Raw genomic sequence first — 23,453 nt, 5'->3', positions numbered from 1 at the left:
TCCACTTCATGACAGCATTATCGGTGAAATACTGACATCCTTAGTTCTTCACTAGGGAGTATCACTGGCCAAATCCTACCATCAGCAAACAGATTTATTCATCTCTATTCTTATTTTGGCAAACATCTAATGATGGAATCATTTTACAAGTTTACTGTAAAATTTATGCATACTCAAGTTTGTCGCTAGTTTTTCTTGCTTTGTTGCTTGTGCAACTGATGATTTTTGTTTTAAAGCAAAATAGAAATGCAACATAATAATAATAATAATAATAATAATATTCATTTATTGTCATTGCAACGAGTACAACGAAATTAAAAAACAGCCAATCCTGACGGTGCGTACAAACATATATGCAATAAATGCAAAAACAAATAAATACATAAATACAATTAAATTAAGTACAAGATTTTTTAACGGTGTTGCCTAGTGCACAGGTAGTGTTCAGTTCTCGTATGGCCCTGGGGTAAAAACTGTTCTTAAGTCTGTTTGTTCGGGATTTGATTGACCTGAAACGTCGACCAGAGGGCAGATGAACAAACAGACGGTGGCCGGGGTGGGATGGATCTTTTATTATTTTGCCTGCTCTACTGAGGCAGCGCAGGCTGAACAGGTGCTCCAGGGAGGGCAGTGAGCAGCCGATGATTTTCTGGGCCGTCGTGATGACCCTCTGAAGGGCCTTCCTGTCCTTTTCTGAGCAGCTGGCATACCATGTGGTTATACAGTATGCCAGCACACTCTCGATGGAGCAGCGATAGAAGGACAACATGAGCTTCTCCTGCAGGTTGGTTTTCCTGAGGATCCTCAGGAAGTGGAGTCTCTGCTGTGCCTTCTTTACTGTGGTGATGGTGTTGGTAGACCAGGTGAGATCCTCTGCGATGTGCGTACCCAGGAACCTGAAAGCTGGTACCCTTTCCACGCAGACCCCATTGATGTAGAGTGGGTCGTAATCTCCACTGGTTTTTCTAAAGTCAATTATAAGTTCCTTTGTTTTGGAGGAGTTCAGGACCAGATTGTTCACTGAACACCATGCTGCCAGCCTTTGGATTTCATCCCTATAGGCTGTCTCATCTCCTTCTGAGATAAGTCCAACCACAGTCGTGTCATCCGCGAACTTGATGATGGTGTTGGTGGGATGGGTGGGGGCGCAGTCGTGAGTGTAGAGGGAGTAAAGGATGGGGCTCAACACACAGCCCTGTGGTGAGCCGGTGCTCAGTGTAATGGTGGAGGAGAGGTGAGGGCCTATTTTGACTGTCTGGGGGCGGTTGGTCAGGAAGTCCTTGATCCATTTGCAGATGGTTAGGGAAAATCCCAGGTCGGAAAGTTTGGTGACCAGTCTGCTCGGGATGACCGTGTTAAAGGCAGAGCTGAAGTCGAGAAAGAGCATCCTCACATCATGTACTTCTTAATATAATAGCCTGAGATGTAGAGTAGGGGAAATGATAAGATTACAGGAAAATTAAAGATCCCTTCCTGCCATTAAATGAAAATCAACTAATTACATTTTGATATAATTTGTTTAATTGACAGCAAACTCCCAATGGAAGGATTTGGTGTGTGCATAATGCCAAAATGAATCAGTTGTGGAATGTTGAATGATCACATTTGGTTAAATATCACTAAGAGGCCAATATTATCCAATATTGACCTGAATAATTCAATTATTATTCATTTGGAAAGAACTTAAATAACAATATTTGAATTTTTATGACTGAATAGTGTACAGGTTTTTCCGGTCTGGTGTCCAAGCTAATGAAGGAATTGTAGGCACATTGATTTGCCTGATTGAATTCCAAGAGGGAAGAAGTTGCTCTTTGAGCAGAAATTAAGATCTATGCTCCCTAGAATTCAGAAGAAGAAGAGATCTCATTAACATGTACACAATTTTTACAGAGCTTGCACGGTAGATGCAGAGGTGATGTTCTCTTGGCTGGGTATTTAGAACTAGGAGTCACAGTCTTAAAATAAGGGGTCAGTCATTCAGAACAGAAGTGAGAATGAACTTCTTCCAGAAGATTGCGAATCTTTGATATTCTCGGCCCAAAAATGCCACAGAAGCTTGATCGCTGAGTGTTATCAATTATGGAAAAATGGGATGTGGGGTTAGTGTTTGAAAATGGCTCTGGAAAAAAAAAAGGTCAGCTGTGACCTGACTGAATGCAGAGCAGCAGAAGAGGCGGAATAGTTTACTTACGCAATACCCCATTGTTATTAAGGTTGGACAAAAAATAGACTAGTTATTTAATTATGAATTTACCATTTCAGAAAGAAATTTCTATTTTTGAGATTCATCGATTTTCTTGGAAGTGCATAATGAATGAGATGAATGAGATTTAACACAAAAATTGTGAACTCTGATCCTAAGCTCTGCTTTGAACTCTCAGTATATTAGTGAACTTCAAATTTCAGTTCAACAGCTGGACAGAGATACCACTTAAAAGTGAAAGCAGCAGTGAAGTTTTTTTCACTACTTGATTGTGGAACAGAATTGGCAGCGGAAATCTGTAACTAGAATGTTTTATCCTCTTTCCAGCCAAATACATTTCCAATAGTTATGTTGCAATTTAAAGAAAAAAAGGCAACAAACTTTGTTTGCAAATTTCTCAACTTGATGTGGAAAGTGATTTTAATAAATTTGGGAAAAAACAGAAAATTCCAGAAACACAGCCTTTTGGTTAACATGATAATGCCAGTGAACTATACACACAGAAATGGACCATTCAGTCCATGCCGGCCGTTTTCTAACTGAGCTAGTCTCACTTGCCTGCACCTTGCCCGTATCCCTCCAAAACTGCTCCTTTCCTTATTTCTGTCCAGTGTCATTTAGATGTTGTAATTGTACTCATTTCTACACTTCCACCGGCAGCTCGTTCCAAGTAAGCACCACCAGGTATGTGAAATGTTGCCTCTTAGGTCCATTTTATATCCTACTCTCACCTTAAACCTAAAAGACTGTGGCTATTCATCTGATCTAATTCCCTGATGTTTTTTATAAAACTCTACAAGGTCACCCCTCAGCCTCCTATGCTTGAGGGGGGTAAAACACAACCAATCTCACCTCTCCTTATATCTCAAACTCTCCAGTCCTGGTAACATCCTGGTAACTCTTTTTTTGCATCCTTTCCAGTTGAATAACACCTTTCCTATGGTAGGAAGACCAAAACTGTACACAGTACTGCAAATGTGACCATACCAACGTATTGTAGCATCTGCACAAAGAGAAACAGTCCAAGTTTCAGGTTTAAGACCATTGCTATCATATGATTAAATAAAACTAATAGCTTAACAGGATTGGCAACAAAATAATCAAATTCACATAATATCCTGGTTCTTTCCTGCAACGTTTAGAATTTATTTTAAGTACTGTACATGGTTCTTATGAAATTTGCATGTGGCTCAGGTAACAATCCAGAGATTATTACCTTTTTGGTTCATCTTTGAAATTTAGTGCCTAGCTGCTCAAATTCCTTTAGCAGAACCTCTTTCCTTGTTCCACCTACGCCGTTGGTACCCATGTGGACCACGCCGACTGGATCTTTCCCCTCCCACTTCAAGTTCCTCTGCAGATCAGATGTGATTGCCCGAACCCGAGCATCAGGTAGGCAACACAACCTTCGGGACTCTCGTTCTTCATGACATAGTGTCTATCCCCCTAACTATGCTATCCCCAATGACAAATACGCTTTTCTTCTCTCTCCCCTCTTGAATGCCCCCCTGAATGCCCTGGTCATGTTGCTTATCCTTCCTACAGTCCCACACTCGCCTGCACAGGGAGCATAAATCTCAGACTTGCTTGACAAGCCTAAGAGCTGAAATTCCTCTTGCAATGTCCTTACCTCTATTCCCCTGCCTGCCTCACTTGCAGGCACACCCTCCTCCTGACCCACGAATCACATTGGAAGCGGTTACCCTAATGGGTGTGACTGCCTCCAGAACACCAGGGTCCATGTAATTCTCCCCATCCCTGATGTGCCACAGTGTTTGACCATCCTTTGCCTCCAGGAATGCTGCCTGATCAGTGGATGTGGAGAGATTCATCCTCTCAAAGAATTAGGCAGTCACTGATATAAAATGAGATGAAGCCAGTTTTGTTCTGTCCACTTGCTGTGAGTCTTTGGAACTCTCTTCCTCAAAGGGGAGTTGGTAGGGAAGAGGGGAATTTGGAGTCTCCTATCTGCCCATAATTCCCCTTCTCGCCTGTTTTACTTGGCCCCTGTCTCACTTCTAGATACAGGCTATTTTCCTCTTACTCTCATTCCTAATATAGGGTCACAACCTGAAATGTTGACCATCCTTTGGCCTCCAAAGATGCTGATTGACCTGCGAAGTTCCTCCAGCAGTTTGCTTATTTGCTCCAGATTCCAGTCTTGCTTTTTTAAGCAATTGTAGTCTTGCTTTTTTAAGAGGCACAACATAAGAAATTTTTGAATCCATGTTTGTTAATTTCCTGCAATGATTTAAAATAAGCAATTAAAAAAATCTATGAAAACAGAAAATTGCTTTTCTCAAACCAACTATTAAGTGATACAAATATTACTTTGCTCAAATTTGTTTGTATGTGGAGGAAATTGCACCCTGTCAAGGGAATTTGTATCACTGTTCCTTATATAGACACAAAATGCTGCAGTAACATGTTATTTTTTAGTCTGTACAACTACCTTTTTTTCCTCAGGGAGAGCCACTTCCCTACAAACTCACCGAACCAATTATTTTAGCCAATTAACTTACTTTTTGAAATACCTTGGTTTCGGTAGAGTCTTTCATTTCTTTAAACACAATCAGTTTATTTAATTTGAAGCTAGACACTAAAAGCTGGAGTAACTCAGCGGGACAGGCAACATCTCTGGAGAGAAGGAATGGGTGATGTTTCGGGTCGAGACCCTTCTTCAGACCCGAAACATCACCCATTCCTTCTCTCCAGAGATGCTGCCTGTCCCGCTGCGTTACTCCAGCTTTTTGTGCCTATCTTTGTTTGAAACCAACATCTGCAGTTCCTCTCTTCACAGTTTATTTAGTTTGTTTTGTTGTAGCTAACTGACACACCAACTAGTACAGTTAGTTCACAGCTATTTATTAAAAGCCATAATTTTGAAAACCTGTCACTTAAGAATATCAGATATAAGGAAAAGCACCACATTTTCCTCTTGTCACAGCTTATAGCTGTTGTCTCCGATCCGTGTTATTCATTAATAAATGGTTTATTTAGTTTCTCTGTGTCTCTGACTTTAAGACAAGAAGCAATGGTCTCGTCAATTAGTTTTGGGTTGCATGTTTGTTTATTGGCTCCACTCATATATAAAATGCATAGCATCATATATTTTGACCCCATGCTTGACCAGCATGAATACTAAATTTTTGACATTTATTACCTCTGCCGTTTTGTATTCTTACTCTCCTTAATCATCCAACCGTAAGCATAATTTCTTCCTCTGCTTTAAATAAGCCAATCTTTGGATTTTTCCATATTTAACTTTGCAGTTATCTTTTCATTAACTTTCCTTGATCTCAATGCTTCCCATCTCGCCATTCTGCTCCCGTTCTCTCCTACTTTAGTTCAATTAATTTTTCAGTCTTTTTATTTGTGTGAAGTGACAAGTCAGATCGTCCTTACACTGTGCATTTCAGACAGCTGTTTAAATTGTATAGCTCTGTCTTAGCAGTTTTCTAAACTTGTCAAATTGTGCACATATTATTGTCTTTAATAGTGGATGTACTGGGGAAATGGTGGTGGTGTTATGGAGGATTAACTCCAGTGGGTTCAAATGTTTGGATACTAAGTTCTCCTTTTTTTAATGCAGTTTTTATGCAAAGTGTGGAATTATGAAAGTAAGTGAACTGAGTGTGTCAGCATTCTGTGTGCTCTGATCTAATGACCCTGCTCCAACTGATGGTTCTACTCACTGTTCACTTCCAGTGTCTACTGCTGCAAAAAAATTAATCTGTGTCTTGATTTTCATCTACTCACATAAATATGTAATTTACAGTTAATGATTCCATAGTTAATAATTCCCTTGGGTAATTTTGCCTTTTTTGAGTGAAGAGAGAAATTTCTTTCTTGTTTTTTTTGGTTTTGACTTGCAGGATGAGCCATTCTCACTGTGTAATATAAGAAAATAACTGCAGATGCTGGTACAAATCGAAGGTATTTATTCACAAAATGCTGGAGTAACTCAGCAGGTCAGGCAGCATCTCGGGAGAGAAGGAATGGGCGACGTTTCGGGTCGAGACCCTTCTTCAGACTGAACAAAGGGTCTCGACCCGAAACGTCGCCCATTCCTTCTCTCCCGAGATGCTGCCTGACCTGCTGAGTTACTCCAGCATTTTGTGAATAAATACCATTCTCACCATCTGTGTGATGTTGTCTCTGCATTGATCTGCATTCCATTTGCTTTCCATCCATTTCCGCTGTTATTTTATTCTTTTTGCGGGATGCCTTTCTTCCTCACCCTCATCAAATGTCTTATTTTATAAACACAAGATATGGTGCGGGAATGGTTGGCTGTCTATGGATTGTCTGATGATGTTTCTTGTAAATTTCCTTCTATGTTGAATTTTTATTTCTTTTGTTTCCTTTTAGGTAGGTAGGTAGGTATTAATTGATTATGCCAGATTATTGACATTTGGCTTTTTGTCTGGTAGTTTTGCATATCAGATCTATATTTTTCTATCTATTATTTTTTCATAGGTTTTGAACTTAGATTTGAACTTTGCAGTTTGATTTAGCAATATATTGATCTTAATGTTTGATTGTTTTTCTCTTCCAATGGACATTACATAATTTTTGTTCACATGTTATGGTATTCACAATTTTTACTGATGTTTAAGATGTACTCTTATAATGCCTCACTTTGTGTAATTAAGGCTTTAATATAGGTTTTGGATTTATTATTGTCACATGTACTGAGGTACAGTGAAAAGCTTTGTATTGGATGCTATCCAATCAGATCAGATAATACTATACATCAATATAATCAAGTTAAACTAATGTACAAAAGGTAGAACAAAGGGGAAGATGCAGAGTGCAGAACATAGTAGTCAGCAAGTAACAGGCCAGTTCCAGAGACAAAGTCCAATATCTGCACTGGGGTGGAGGTGAATCAGAAAGAAACCCTAACTTGGGGAAAGACCATTCAGAAGCCTGGTAACAGAGGGGAAGAGCTGTTCCAAGTATGGTGGTGCGTACTTTCAAGTTTCTGTATCTTCTGCCCGATAAGAGCAGGGAGTAGAAGGAGTGACTGGGGTGGAACAAGTCTTGGATTATGTTGGCTGCTTTTCCAAGGCATCGTGAAGTGTATATTGAGTCAGTGGTGGGTCTGTTTGATGGAATGTGCTCCATCTACTACTTTCTTGCAGTATTGGACAGAGCTGTTCCCAAACCAAGCTATAATGCAACCCGACAGTAAGCTTTCTGTGTCTGTAGAAGTTTGTAAGAGTCATTTGTGACGTGCCAAATTGCAGAATTGTGTGTAATTCTCATCACCATACCTTATAAAGGATGTGAATGCACAGTTTATTTTTGTCATGTGTACTGAGGTACATTAAAAATATTTTGTTTGCATGCTATCCAGTCAAAGAAGGGTTTCAAAGATAGACAAGAACTTAAATAGACAAGGCATAGAAGGACGTAGACCTATTGTGGGAAAATGGGATTTGTGTAGCTGGCAAAAAAGTTGGCGTGGACTCGGCGGGCTGAATAATGGTTCAATGATGAATCAGTGAATTTTTAAATAACTTTAACTTCATGTTGTCTATTTTTAGATCTGACATTTGCACCCTGAATTTCTTTGAGTACATTGACACGGTTAAACTTTTCCCAGCACTTTCAAGATGTTCTCAATTCTATTAAATTAAAAAAGGAATGGGCAAAGGGTGTCACTGTTTCTTTTTTCTATTGATTTATATCGCTATGCAGTGCCAGTTTCAAATAGTGACCAAGATCCTGGTGTTGGATCTATGCATGTAACCTTTCATGTTTTTGCAAACTAACTAGGCATAACGTAGACAAATATTCTTTTACACCTCATGCATTCTTAGAGCTGCTCCAATGTACAAGTAATTATTGCATTGTGCAGTGAGACATGATTAATTAGCCTCTAGAGGAGCCTCTGGAAAAAAATGAATTTTATATTAAGAGTGATTTAGTTGAGTCTGAGGCTGGGATCGAAGTAAGGCAAAAATATAAAGATGTAAGAGGCAAGATAGCTAAATCAAATTAGAAAGTAGTTGAATTATGATTATGTAGAGATTTTAAAGATAATACATATAAATAGATTTTAATGTCAAAATGAATGATAATATTGTGCATTGGAAGATGTATGTGGTTCTGTAAAGGTAAATTAAGAAATTGATGAAGAAAATATTAAATATTGTGTGTTGACAAGAAACTTAAAGATAACATGTTGACAATCTTTCCTAAGGAAAGGATTAGTAAAACACATTGGAGCCTTTATAGGCATGTACGGAAAAAATGGGGGATATAAAGAAAAGGAAGACACATGTGCCTGTCTGTCTTTATAGTAGAAGACTCAAAAATATCCCAGAAAGAAATGTCTGAAAATGTGGTACTTCCCTTGTTCGAATAACAAAACCGGTTGTTTTTTTTAAAGGAACAGAGGCAACTAATTAATGACCTCCATCCAGTGGTTTTAAGAAGTGGCAACAGAAATAAAGTCACTACCCATTGCTTTAGACCTGATAAAATTCATTTGGTTTTGGAATTATTGCCACAGATCGGCAAGTAACAAATGTAACTCCATTGTTCAGTCAATTTAGCCTTACTTTCCAATAGCATGTGCGCAATCCTGATTTGGCACAGTCAGCATGCATTTGAGAAAGGGAAATTGATTTAATTATCAAAATGAATTTCATTATGTTGCAATTAGCTGGACCAATGCTTCTGGTTCCGAAGAAGACTAAGGGCATTCGACGTATCTCCTTTGACTCTTACCAACTTCTGCAGATGCACTATTGAAAGCATCCTATTGGGATGCATCACAGTTTGGTTTGGCAATAGCTCTGCCCAAGACTGTAGCCCAGTTCTTCACGCAAACCAGCCCCCCTCCTCCATTGACTCCGTGCATACTTCATACTGCCTAGGGAGAGTAGCCATCATTATCAAAGATCATTTCCATCCAGGTTATTTCCTCATCTCCTCTTTAAGTGGTAATTATATATGCAAAATATTGGCAGTCAAAACAACCTTCAACCTTTACAAAAGCAGTTGATATAAATGAGGGACTTGTGTGATTGCGATACTAAAAGTAAAAGTCAGTTTTCGTTTATACTAGTTTTTGAGATGACATCCAGAATATTGAAAAAACAGCCTGTTATTATTTCTGTTACTGTTAGAAAATTGATTTAAACCACAAGATAGATAATTTCACTTTAACATTGTGAAAGAATGAAGAAAGTGCAAAGTTTGTTTAAGTTCTGCAGCATGATATGCTTTTAGTGTATAGAAAATGGCCATGTCAATATCGCAGGGCTAATTTCATTTCATATTATCAATGTATTTTACGGAGCATCTATGATGATGCAGGCCTCTGCAATCAGTTGCTAAATTTGAACGGATCTACCTTTTGACCAACTGATTTGAATTGCAGTGATGAATATTATTTTATAGATTTTCACAAAACAGCAGAATATTTTGTGAGCTTGAAATCTACTTATGAAGTAATATTAGAGTTACACCCTGTTCAAACTAAAACACCATGTTATTTCACGAAGTTTATATGTTTAACATATACAGTATATGTTAAACTAATACTACCCTTTCAGTTAGGGAGATTTTAATGGAGAGATTATTCGGAAGTGGCGGCGCCTAACGGCTGCGGCTCGCTAGCAGTCTGTTCGTCTTTTTTCCTTTTTTTTTGTTGTGTGTCGGTGTTGGGATGGTTTTTGTATTTTTTTTGGTTGTGTATGTGTGGGGGGTGGCGGGGGGGGTGGGGGAAACTTTTCTCTTCCTCACGGCGCGGGGTGCGGCTCGGCTGTGGGGCCTAACATCGCCCGGTGCGGCTTGGCCGCTGGACTTAACAGTGCCCGGTGCGGCTCGGCTGCGGGACTTTACATCGCTGGTGCGGCTTGGCCGCTGGACTTAACAGTGCCCGGTGCAGCTCGGCCGCGGGACTTAACATCGCCCGGTGCGGCTTGGCCGCTGGACTTAACAGTGCCCGGTGCAGCTCGGCCACGGGACTTAACATCGCCCGGTGCGGCTCGGCTGCGGGACTTTACATCGCTGGTGCGGCTCGACCACGGGACTTTTCATCGCTGGTGCGGCTCGGCTGCGGGACTTGGCATCGCCCGGTGCGGCTCGGCTGCGGGACTTTACATCGCTGGTGCGGCTCGACCACGGGACTTTACATCGCCCGATGCGGCTCGGCTGCGGGACTTAACATCGCCCGGTGCGGCTCGGCTGCGGGACTTTACATCGCTGGTGCAGCTCGACCACGGGACTTAGCTGCGCAAGGCTTGGTCGCGGGGCCTTTCATCGCCCGGCTCGGCTGCGGGACGTTTCAGCGCCCGGTGCGATTCGGCCGGGGGGACTTCCATCCCCTTGCGGGGACTGTGCGGGTCGGTCGGGGACGAGCTGTCTGTCCGTGGGCGTGGGGAAGAGAGTGGAAGTTTTGTTGCCTCCATCACAGTGAGGGGGTGTTTGGAGTCACTGTGATGGACGTTTGTGTTGGGGCTATGTGTCTTGTGTTCTTTTTTTCTATGACTGCTATGTAGTTTCGTTCGGTACTTCGGTACCGAATGACAAATAAAGCTCTGTTATACTGTTATAATGAACTTGGTTGTGCTGAATTAACTGAGATGCTTAACTATTTCACTTTTACTTGGTTCAGATTCACAAGCCTGAACTTACTGGCCAGAAATATCTTTGTTCTCAGTTGGTCCTGGGTGGCATAATTGGGCCATGTGAGCAGACCAGAAATTCTCTGCTTACAATCCTGTTATGAAAACCCTTGACAGATGGCAAAGCTATAACCTCAGCTCTGCTATCTGCCAAAGCTGTCAAGCATTTGGAATGTTTCTGAACATCCCTCACATTCAGTATCATGCAAAAATGTTTAAAAATGAAATAATTAAAATAATTGAAGCAATTCAAAATATTAAACAAAACGTTTAAGCACTTAAAGCGCTTTCACATAATTAAAAATATCACAACAAACAAAAATAATGTAAAATAATTTTTACTTAATTACTTAATGCATTCTGGTTTTCTTTGTGGCTGATAAAGCGTAATGTAAATTAATGGGCTTGCAGATTCTGCACCAGCATAAATTCTGCTAAATTTGAGTTTGTATCCTTTGGCTTGGAGTCTAGTTGTAGAATCTCCTTACGGAGTGATTATTAAAAATCTTTGGAAATATCAGGACTTCTGCTTTTGGATGCACAGGCATCATATTTGCAGTTCCTAATATAAATTACCCCAATGACTGATGTTAAAGATTCTCAAGTTAAAGTTCTAAATTGGGGGAAGGCTAATTTTGATGACATCAGCAAGGAAGTTGCAAATGTTAGTTGGAAGACACAAGTAGGTAAAATGTGTCTGGTAAGTGAGAGGCTTTTAACGGTGAGATAAGAAGAGATCAAGGCCAGCATGTTCCCAATGAAATGTAGGACAAGGCTGGCAAAATCAGAGAACCTTGTTTGACTAGGGTTGATGATAGTCTGATCCTAAAAGATTCTATATGTACAGTGCATTCAGAAAGTATTTAGACCCCTTCACTTTTTCCACATTTTGTTACGTTACAGCCTTATTTTAAAATGGATTAAATTCAATTTATTTATCATCAATCTACACACAATACCCCAGAATGAAGAAGCAAAAACAGGTGTTTAGAAATTTTTGCGAAGTGATTAAAAAGAAATAACTGAAATATCATATTTACATAAATATTCAAACCCTTTGCTGTGACACTCAAAATTGAGCTTAGGTTCATCCTGTTTCCATTGATTATCCTTGAGATGTTTCCACAACTTGATTGGAGTCCACGAGTGGTAAATTAAATTGATTGGACATGATTTGGAAAGGCACACACTTGTCTATATAGGGTCCCACAGTTGACAGTGCATGTCAGAGCAAAAACCAAGCCATGAAGACGAAGGAATTGTCCGTAGACTTCCGAGACAGGATTGTGTCGAGACACAGATCTGAGGAAGGGTATAAAACAATTTCTGCAGCATTGCAGGTCCCGAAGAGCACAGTGGCCTCCGTCATTCTTAAATGTTAGAACTTTGGAACCACCAGGACTCTTCCTAAAGCTGGCCGCCCGGCCAAACTGAGCAATCGGGGGAGAAGGGCCTTGGTCAGGGAGGTGACCAAGAACCCGATGGTCACTCTGAAAGCTCCAGAGTTCCCCTGTGAAGATGGGAGAACCTTCAGAAGACAACTATATCTGCAGCACTCCACCAATCAGGCCTTTATGGTAGAGTGGCCAGACGGAAGCCACTCCTCAGTAAAATGCACATGACAGCCCGCATGGAGTTTGCCAAAAGGCACCAAAAACAAGATTCTCTGGTCTGATGAAACCAAGATTGAACTCTTTGGCCTGAATGCCAAGCGTCACGTCTGGAGGAAACCAGGCACTGCTTATCGCCTGGCCAATACCATACCTACGGTGAAGCATGGTGGTGGCAGCATCATGCTGTGGGAATGTTTTTCAGCGGCAGGAACTGGGAGACTAGTCAGGATCGAGGGAAAAAAGAATGGAGCAAAGTACAGAGAGATCCTTGATGAAAGCCTGCTCCAGAGCGTTCTGGACCTCAGACTGGGGTGGAGATTTATTGAAGGGGATTTTGAGAGAGAGCATTTATTTACATTTGGAAAGGGTTGGACATTTGGAAAGGATAGTTAGCATGGTTTTGTGAACGGTAAATTACATATCACAAATCTGATTTGAGGTTTTTTTTGGAAGAGATGGCCAAGAAGATTGTTGAGGGCAGGGCAGTAGTCATTGTCTATTTTCACTAGCAAGGTAATATGATGAGATCCTGCATGGTAAGTTGTCCAGAAGGTTAGATCACATGGGATTCAGGGTGAGCGAACCAACTAAATACAAAATTGGCTTTGAGATAGGTGGCAGAGGTTGTAATGGAGGGTTGCTTTTCAAATTAAAGACGTAATCAGTGGTGTGCCGCAGGGATCAGTGCTGGGTCCTCTGTTGCTTGACATATATATAATAGTGATCTTGATGACAATATATGTGGCATGATTCATAAGTTTGCAGATGACAGCAAAATTGTTGCTTTGTGCAGATGCAGATGCTGGTTTACTCAGAATATAGACGCAAAGTGCTGGATTAACTCAGCGGAACAGGCAGCAGCATCTCTGGTTAGAAGGAATGGGTGACGTTTCGGGTTGAGGCCCTTCAGAAAGTCAAGGGAGAGGGTGACTAGAGATGTGGAAGGATAAGGTGTGAAAATGACAAATCGGAGCAGCTGATCAAGGAAATGTAGAATGGTTCATTGTTAGCGGAGGGGAAGGTGACAATGAGCCATACAATCAGTAAAATTAATCAGGAGGACAGTGAACCACTCAGGGAACCAGGGCGGGGGAGGTACAGAGGGAGAGGGAAAGCAAGGGTTATTTGAAGTTAGAGAAATCAATATTCATACTGCTGGGTTGTAAGCTGCCCTTGAGAATATGAGGTGCTGTTTCTCCAATTTGCATCGGGCCTCACTGTGAGGGAGGCCAGGACTGAAAGGTCAGAATGGGAATGGGAGAGGGAGTTAAAGAGTTTAGCAACCAGAAGATTGTGTAGGCCTAGGCGGACTGAGTGGAGGTGTTCAGCGAATGTGGCAAGTCTGCAGAGTTTTGATCTGATGTTAACTGTTGGTTCTCTTAGTTCTGTCTGCTGGATACTGCTTTTAGTGATTAGAATGTGCATTATGGTCCTGCCAATTTTGCACTTCATTTTTCAAGTCAAGTCAAGTTTATTTGTCACATACACATACACGATGTGCAGTGAAACGAAAGTGGCAATGCCTGCGGATTGTGCACAAAAAAGAATTACAGTTACAGCATATAAATAAAGTTAATAAGTTACTATAGTGTAGACAAATATTAGTCTCTGGAGTTATAAAAGTTGACAGTCCTGATGGCCTGTGGGAAGAAACTCCGTCTCATCCTCTCCGTTTTCACAGCGTGACAGCGGAGGCGTTTGCCTGACCGTAGCATCTGGAACAGTCCGTTACTGGGGTGGCAGGGGTCCCTCATAATCTTGCTTGCTCTGGATCTGCACCTCCTGATGTATAGGTCCTGCAGGGGGACGAGTGTAGTTCCCATGGTGCGTTCTGCCGAACGCACTACTCTGCAGGGCCATCCTGTCCTGGGCAGAGCTGTTCCCAAACCAGACTGTAATGTTGCCGGACAGGATGCTCTCTACAGCCCCAGAGTAGAAGCAATGAAGGATCCTCAGATCTGTGTGCTGATCTTGATATGACCTGTTATAAATTGATTTATAAACTTCTCACTGATCCAGGGTTGGTCTTTTGCATTATTATTAATAGCAGATTGAACTGAACTGTTAGGTTAGTATAGGTTAGGCATCATTTAATTCTGCTGTCCGTGAAGTTTTGAGCTGCCAGATCTGTTCTAAATCTGTTCTAAATGTGCCTGAAAAATGAGTGTACACTGTACACTAATGGATAATATCCTTTGTGTAAAGTGTAATTTTCTTTCCATGTAGATAGCGCAATGACTACTCAAACAAAATATGGTCATGGACTGACACATCTGCAACACAAAGGTTCCTGAAGATAAAATTAAGCAATTTTTTCCATCCTTTTGGTTCTCTGGCCACCCACCACAGACTCCATCTGCAGTCTGTGTTCTTAAAATTCAGCCAACTCTATCTCTGTTGTTGCTCTTGGTCATGGGCTTTAAGTTTCCCATGCAAAGTAGATAGTGTGCCTTTGTTATGTCACTGCTTCTACAAGAGGAGTGACTACTAAGGCATCAACAGATTGCGAATAGTAATTGTAATCAGCACAAAGCTCTTTGCCTGGGTTTGCCCTGATGCCACACTATTTCGTTCAGAAGCTGCCCTGGAGCCAGAGGCCAAGCTGGTGGTCTGAGGTCTGCACTCCCAGGTTGCTGAGGGCATTGACCTGTAAATCGACAAGGAAAGGGGAAATGGAGACATATTGGGAGAGAACAGCACCTTTATAATGCCAATGGAATGTTAAAGCCTTCTTTGATGAGATACAGTTTCAAGTCAATTGTTTGACCCAAAAGAAGAAAGCAACAGAACCAACAACTGCTTTTATTGTTAGGCAACTATGTGACAATTTGGTCATTATTCTCTCATTTTTTAATATTATGCAGTTGATTTATAAACAACTAGCTTTGGTGGTGGTCAATTGAATGCAAAGTTACCCTAATATTGGGAATGAACTAAAGGGTAGGGAATGCTCAGAAGGGTAGGGAAAGGAAGAGGAGAGCGGTAGTAATAGGGGACTCTATAGTGAGGGGGTCAGATAGGCGTTTCTGTGGACGCAGTCGGGAGACCCGGATGGTGGTTTGCCTCCCTGGTGCCGGTGTCCGGGATGTGTCTGAGCGTGTCCAGGATATCCTGAAAGGGGAGGGAGAGGAGCCAGAGGTCGTGGTACATATAGGTACCAACAATATAGGTAGGATAAGGGAAGAGGTCCTGAAAGGAGAATTTAGGAGGCTAGGAAGAGAGTTAAAAAAAAGGACTTCCAAAGTAATAATCTCAGGCTTACTGCCTGTGCCACGCGATAGTGAGAATAGGAATGGAGTGAGGTGGAGGATAAATACGTGGCTGAGGAACTGGTGCAGGGAGCAGGGTTTCAAGTTTCTGGATCATTGGGACCTCTTCTGGGGGAAGTATGACCTGTACAAAAAGGACGGGTTGCATCTGAACCCGAGGGGAACCAATATCCTGGCGGGAAGATTTGCTAAAATAACTGCGGAGACTTTAAACTAGTACGGTTGGGGGGAGGGACTCAAACACAGATAGCTAATAGGCAGTGTGTGAGGCAGGAGGCAGAAAAGGGAAACACTCAGACCCAATATGTAGGAGAGAAAGAAGGGAAAAGAAATAAACTGAGAATAAGAAATGATGGGTGCCTTAAATGTGTATATTTTAATGCTAGGAGCATTGTAAGAAAGGTGGATGAGCTTAGAGCCTGGATTGACATCTGGAAGTATGATGTTGTGGCGATCAGTGAAACATGGTTGCAGGAGGGTTGCGATTGGCAATTAAATATTCCAGGATTTCATTGTTTCAAATGTGATAGAATTGGAGGGGCAAGAGGTGGGGGTGTTGCATTGCTTGTCAGGGAGGATATCACAGCAGTGCTTTGGCAGGACAGACTAGAAGGCTCGATTAAGGAGGCTGTTTGGGTGGAACTCAGAAATGAGAAAGGTTTAGCAACACTTATAGGGGTGTATTATAGACCGCCAAATAGGTAACGAGAATTGGAAGAGCAAATATGTAAGGAGATAGCAGATATTAGTAGTAAGCACAGAGTGGTGATTGTGGGTGATTTCAATTTTCCGTATATAGACTGGGAATCACATTCTGTTAAAGGGCTGGATGGTTTGGAGTTTGTAAAATGTGTGCAGGATAGTTTTTTGCAGCAATACGTAGAGGTGCCTACCAGAGAAGGGGCAGTGTTGGACCTCCTGTTAGGAAATGAGATGGGTCAGGTGACGGAGGTATGTGTTGAGGAGCACTTTGGGTCTAGTGATCACAATGCCATTAGTTTCAATATCATTTTGGAGAAGGTCAAATCTGGACCAAGGGTTGAGATTTTGGATTGGAGAAAGGCTAATTTTGAGGAGATGAGAAAGGATTTAAAAGGAGTGAAATGGAAATTTTTGTTTTATGAAAAGGATATAATAGAGAAATGGAGGATATTTAAAGGTGAAATTTTGAGAGTACAGAGTCTTTATGTCCCTGTTCGGTGGAAAGGAAAGAATAATAATTTGAAAGAGCCGTGGTTTTCCAGGGAAATTGGACACTTGGTTCGGAAAAAGAGGGAGATATACAATAAATATAAGTGGCAGGGAGTAAATGAGGTTCTTGAGGAATATAAAGAATGTAAAAGGAATCTTAAGAAGGAAATTAGAAAAGCGAAAAAAAGATATGAGGCTGCTTTGGCAAGTAATGTAAAAGTAAACCCCAAGGGGTTCTACAGATATGTCAATAGCAAAAGGATAGTGAGGGATAAAATTGGTCCATTAGAGAGTCAGAGTGGACAGCTATGTGCTGAGCCGGAAGAAATGGGGGAGATATTAAACAATTTCTTTTCTTCGGTATTTACCGAGGAGAAGGATATTGAATTATGTGAGGTAAGCGAAACAAGTAGAGTAGTGATGGAAATTAGGAGGATTAAAGAAGAGGAGGTACGGACACTTTTGAAAAATATAAAAGTGGATAAGTCTCCAGGTCCTGATAGGATATTCCCTAGGACATTGAGGGAAGTTAGTGCAGAAATAGCAGGGGCTATGACGGAAATATTTCAAACGTCATTAGAAACGGGGATGGTGCCGGAAGATTGGCGCATTGCGCATGTTGTGCCTTTGTTTAAAAAAGGTTCTAAAAGTAAACCTAGCAATTATAGACCTATTAGTTTGACGTCTGTGGTGGGAAAATTAATGGAAAAGATACTTAGGGACAATATATATAATTATTTGGATAATCAAGGCCTGATTAGAAACAGTCAACATGGATTTGTGCCTGGAAGGTCATGTTTGACTAATCTTCTTAAATTTTTTGAAGAGGTTACCAGGGAAATTGATAAGGGCAAGGCTGTGGATGTTGTCTATATGGACTTCAGTAAGGCAATTGACAAGGTTCCACATAGAAGGTTGATTAAGAAGGTTAAATCGTTGGGTATTAATAGTGAGGTTGCAAGATGGATTCAACAATGGCTGAATGGGAGATACCAGAGGGTAACGGTTGACAATTGTATGTCAGGTTGGAGGCCAGTGTCTAGTGGAGTACCCCAAGGATCTGTGTTGGGTCCACTGTTGTTTTTCATTTACATTAATGATCTGGATGATGGTGTGGCAAATTGGATTAGTAAATATGCAGATGATACTAAGATAGGTGGAGTAGTTGATAGTGAGGTAGATTTTCAAAGTCTACAGAGAGACTTGGGCCTTTTGGAAGGGTGGGCTGAAAGATGGCAGATGGAGTTTAATGCTGATAAGTGTGAGGTGCTGCATTTTGGTAGGACAAATCAAAATAGGACGTACAGGGTAAATGGTAGGGAATTGAGGAATGCAGTGGAACAGAGGGATCTGGGAATAACTGTGCATTGTTCCCTGAAGGTGGAATCTCATGTGGATAGGGTGGTGAAGAAGGCGTTTGGTATGCTTGCCTTTATAAATCAGAGCATCGAGTATAGAAGTTGGGATGTAATGTTAAAATTGTACAGGGCATTGGTGAGGCCGAATCTGGAGTATGGTGTGCAGTTCTGGTCGCCAAATTATAGGAAGGATGTCGACAAAATGGAGAGGGTACAGAGGAGATTTACTAGAATGTTGCCTGGGTTTCAGCACTTAGGCTACAGAGAGAGGTTGAACAGGTTGGGTCTTTATTCTTTGGAGCGTAGAAGGTTGAGGGGGGACTTGATAGAGGTTTTTTAAATTTTGAGAGGGACGGACAGAGTTGACGTGGGTAGGCTTTTCCCTTTGAGAGTGGGGAAGATTCCAACAAGGGGACATAGCTTCAGAATTGAGGGACAAAGGTTTAGGGGTAACATGAGGGGGAACTTCTTTACTCAGAGGGTGGTGGCTGTATGGAATGGGCTTCCGGTGGAAGTGGTGGAGGCTGGCTCGATTTTATTATTTAAGAGTAAATTGGATAGGTATATGGATAAGAGGGGATTAGAAGGTTATGGTCTGAGTGCAGGTAGATGAGACTAGGTCAGGGAGAATGGTCGGCGTGGACTGGTAGGGCCGGACAGTCCTGTTTCCATGCTGTAGTTGTTAATGTTATTGTTATATGTTAAAATGCCAGCAAAAGTGATACATTTTTTTGAATAAAAGCTAACATTTTTACACTTCAAATGAAATGTACTGGTGCCAGCAGACCACCCATTATCTTAATAAAATTGCCATACCTCTTTGGACAAAATGGCCTTAACAGAAAAGTTTACTGTGAAATGCCCATCAGTAATTTCATTTCACATATGAAGAAAACATGCTTTTAATGGGCACAAGCTGCATGACCACCTACGCACAGAGAATGGGTAATTCAGCATGAAAACAGGCTCTTTTAGGCCAAAATTGTCCATACTGGCCAAGATGGCACATTTAAACTAGTTCATTTTGCCACATTGGCCCATCTATAAACTAAAACTCTCGTTTGTTTGTTTGTTTTTTCTTGAACTACAGTCAAAACGGTACACATTAGCGTGACAATTATAGGCCCACCTTACTCATCGTCGTCCCTTTGGTGCTAATGGAAGAAGTTCCATTGAAATTGGTGTTATATTTTTAAAGCTATTCACATTTTAAAGTTTAAATCTATCTCCTAGGGAGGGAGGGGGGGGGAGGGAGGAAGGATAAGGGGGAGGAGGGGGGTGGAGGGAAGGGGAGGAGAGGTGAGGGGGAGAGGGGAGGAGGGCGGGAGAGGGGAGGGGGAGGAGAAGGTGCTGTACCAATGCAGGAGAGGTTTGGGCCCAACGGGTCCACTTGGTCTAGTATGTCTCTAAATCTTTCCTATCCATGTACCTGTCCAAATGACTTCTAAATGTTATTATTGTGCCTGCCTCAACTAGTTCCACTGGCAGCTTGTTCCATATACCCACCACCCTCTGTGGAAAAAATGGCCCCTCTGGTTTTTATTAAATCTTTCCACTCTCATCTTAAACCTATGCATTCTCGTTCTTGATTTAAAAAAAATGACTAAGAGCCATAGTTTCAAACCAGTTAGTATGTCAGCTATTCCTGAGAAGTTTGCAGTAAATATTTTTTTCAAAGGCACTGGCAGTGGGAAGTCCAAAACAGAAAAGCAGAAACATTAATTAAGTGATTATTCCAGATTAAGTTACATTATCGGCCATCGTAAGAGGCATTTATTTTATCTAATGCTTATTGATCTATATTTCTAAAGTTATTCATTAGTCTGTTGCACTTTGCAGCATAAACAGTTACAAATATCTCCCAAGGACACTGCAAACAAAACAAAATTATAAATCAGGAATTGAGCAGAAGTAAAATCTTTAACCAAAAATGGTTTTTCACTGCCATGTTCAATTGAACTATCAGGGATTTTTCAATCATTTTTCAGGTTAGGAAATAACTTCACGTTTGTATTGTTAAATAAAGGTATTTTTTTTTGCATAATTTCAATTTTTTTGTGGAATTTCTAAAGTCAGAAAATAACTGCCAAAACCACCAGTTACATGAGTAAAGATGGCAACTAATGGAACAACATGGAAAAAAAGCACTGCAATTGGGCAGGTGCATAGAAAGACCAGCCAGATTGAAAAACACAGAAAAGTGTGTAATGCTATTCTGTAGTGATTCTGTATTTGCAAGATAAATGTGCACAGACATTTCATTGTCTTCACAAACAATAAAATCTGTGCTGTGTCATGATAAATACACTTTCAAATTAGGAGAGCCAAGAGTTTGTCCTTTATTTGGCAGGTAGCAATGAGAAAATTTGGTCAGAATCATCAGCTTTATAATTATTAAGCAATCCATTCTGGAAATGTATGAATGTGACCATTCAGTGAAATAACAATCATCTTTGATTGGGTACTGTGAAGTTTTCAACCAAAGGGATATAAATATTAGGAGGCAAAGGGTTAGAGAAGAAACCTGAGGGAAAATTACTCAGATGGCTGAATTTTTGTACCTTGTTATGGGGCTCTGGAGGGTTGGGTGCATGCGATTGGAATAAAAAGGACAGAATTTGAATTTAATACTAATGGGAAAGAGTTGCCGAATAAAAAGATCAAAACACTGTTTAAAAACAGTACTTGAAATAATAATTCTAAAATTTAGGCCGAAGGATGAATTTTTGATGTGGAATGTGACGCTACTGTCTCTGAATGGTAAAGCATTGTCTATGTTAGGGAGAAAAGAAACCTTGAATGGCCATCAAGAAAGTGGCTGCCTCAAATGATATGAGGATGCCAAGAGGAGATACAGTACCTATCCCCCCAGGTTTCTCTCTTCATCCGTCTCACCTTCCCCCCCCCCCCTCCCCCCCAATCACTTTGATGAAGGCTCTAGACTCAAAATGTCACCCATCCATGTATCCAGAGATGCTGCCTGACACTCCAGCACTTTGTGTCCTTTTTTGTAAACTAATATCTGCAGTTCCTTGCTGTTACATTTTGACTGCTCCACTGCAAAATCTCCTCAAGGTATGCCTACTTTAAAGAAGTTATTCTCCTCTTTCCAACAGTTGTTCTGTGAGACATAGAAACATAGAAAATAGGTGCAGGAGTAGGCCATTCAGCCCTTCGAGCCTGCACCGCCATTCAATATGATCATGGCTGATCATCCAGCTCAGTATCCCGTACCTGCCTTCTCTCCATACCCCCTGATCACTTTAGCCACAAGGGCCACATCTAACTCCCTCTTAAATATAGCCAATGAACTGGCCTCAACTACCTTCTGTGGCAGAAAATTCCACAGATTCACCACTCTCTGTGAAACAAAACTTTCTCATCTTGGTCCTAAAAGACTTCCCCCTTATCCTTAAACTGTGACGCCTTGTTCTGGACTTCCCCAACATCGGGAACAATCTTCCTGCATCTAGCCTGTCCAACCCCTTAAGAATTTTGTAAGTTTCTATAAGATCCCTCCTCAATCTTCTAAATTCCAGCGAGTACAAGCCGAGTCTATCCAGTCTTTCTTCACATGAAAGTCCTGCCATCCCAGGAATCAATCTGGTGAACCTTCTCTGTACTCCCTCTATGGCAAGAATGTCTTTCCTCAGATTAGGAGACCAAAACTGTACGCAATACTCCAGGTGTGGTCTCACCAATGCCCTGTACAACTGCAGCAGAACCTCCCTGCTCCTATACTCAAATCCCCTCGCTATGAATGCCAACATACCATCCGCTTTCTTCTCTGCCTGCTGCACCTGCATGCCTACTTTCAATGACTGGTGTACCACGACACCCAGGTCTTGTTGTATCTCCCCTTCTCCTAATCGGCCACCATTCAGGTAATAGTCTGCTTTCCTGTTCTTGCCACCAAAGTGGATAACCTCACATTTATCCACATTATATTGCATCTGCCATGTCTTTGCCCACTCACCTAACCTATCCAAGTCACGTTGCAGCCTCCTAGCATCCTCCTCACAGCTAACACTGCCCCCCAGCTTCGTGTCATCCGCAAACTTGGAGATGTTGCATTCAATCCCCTCGTCCAAATCATTAATATATATTGTAAATAGCTGGGGTCCCAGCACTGAGCCTTGCGGTACCGCACTAGTCACTGCCTGCCATTCTGAAAAGGACCCGTTTATTCCTACTCTTTGCTTCCTGTCTGCTAGCCAGTTCTCTATCCACATCAATACTGAACCCACAATACCGTGTGCTTTAAGTTTGCATACTAATCTCTTGTGTGGGACCTTGTCGAAAGACCCTCTCTCACTGCTCCCCCTTTGTAATTCTGTGTCCTCCTCCTCTTTCCCAGCTTTCTTTCCTCCCCCACCCACCATTTTCTCATGCACTTTCATGAAAATGAGGTTATTACACTCGCTTGTTTAAATCTTTAAACCATTCCAGTCTTGCTACATTTTAATATCATTATGAGTTTCAAGCAGGCACTGGCAATCAAATGTTTCTACAGCAACATTTGTCTGCCAATTAGGAGCATCTATGAATAATAAAATCAAAATGAATATATTTAATTATTTGAGTCTTTGGGGTTATTTAAAATCATGTCAGTGCCAGCATACTTCAAATATATAAAATGCATAATACAGTTGATGACAAGAATAAAAACTTATAAGTCTTGTAAACACAAGTTACAAGCGTTAGGGCTAATGGAATCAAGGGATATGGGGAAAAAGCAGGAACAGGGTACTGATTCTGGATGATCAGCCATGATCATATTAAATGGCGATGCTGGCTCGAAGAGCCAAATGGCCTACTCCTACACCTACTTTCTATGTTTCTAAGCTTGGTTAGGTTATTGTGTTTATGTGGAACTTTGCCTGGAAATGCAAATGCAGCTTAATCGCTGTATGAGGTGTGTTCATTAGCAGACAACTGATGGAGCTCTGCACATTATTGGTATTGAAAATGTGTTGCCCAGCACTCTGTTCAGAAGGAGGTTTGGGATTGCTGGTGGCTACAAGCCCAATTGAGCATGTGGCCTGCCCTGGTGAGATTGGAACATCTGTAAAGTTTGGATGACAGTGGGATGGGGAATTGAGTGTTGGGTGAGTTGGAACAAACTCAAGAAATTAGAAATGTTTGGTTCGGGCATTGGCATGAGGTAATCA

The 23,453-nt window shown here is 41.3% G+C and overlaps 1 protein-coding gene across 1 annotated transcript in view; it reads left to right on the top strand.

Moving 5' to 3' along the window:
- Positions 1-23,453, top strand: part of LOC144595583 (protein diaphanous homolog 3-like) — a 321,554-nt gene that overhangs the window by 97,386 nt on the left and 200,715 nt on the right. The window contains exon 19 of the mRNA XM_078403147.1: positions 15,481-15,486. Coding sequence (XP_078259273.1) covers positions 15,481-15,486 — 6 coding nt within the window. The remainder of the gene's footprint in view (positions 1-15,480; positions 15,487-23,453) is intronic.

This window comes from Rhinoraja longicauda, chromosome 7, assembly GCF_053455715.1.
Source record: "Rhinoraja longicauda isolate Sanriku21f chromosome 7, sRhiLon1.1, whole genome shotgun sequence".
In the NCBI taxonomy this organism is placed as follows: Eukaryota; Metazoa; Chordata; class Chondrichthyes; order Rajiformes; family Arhynchobatidae; genus Rhinoraja; species Rhinoraja longicauda.
The sequence above is the reverse complement of the archived record's forward strand: the minus strand, read 5'-3'. Positions and strand labels throughout refer to the sequence as shown.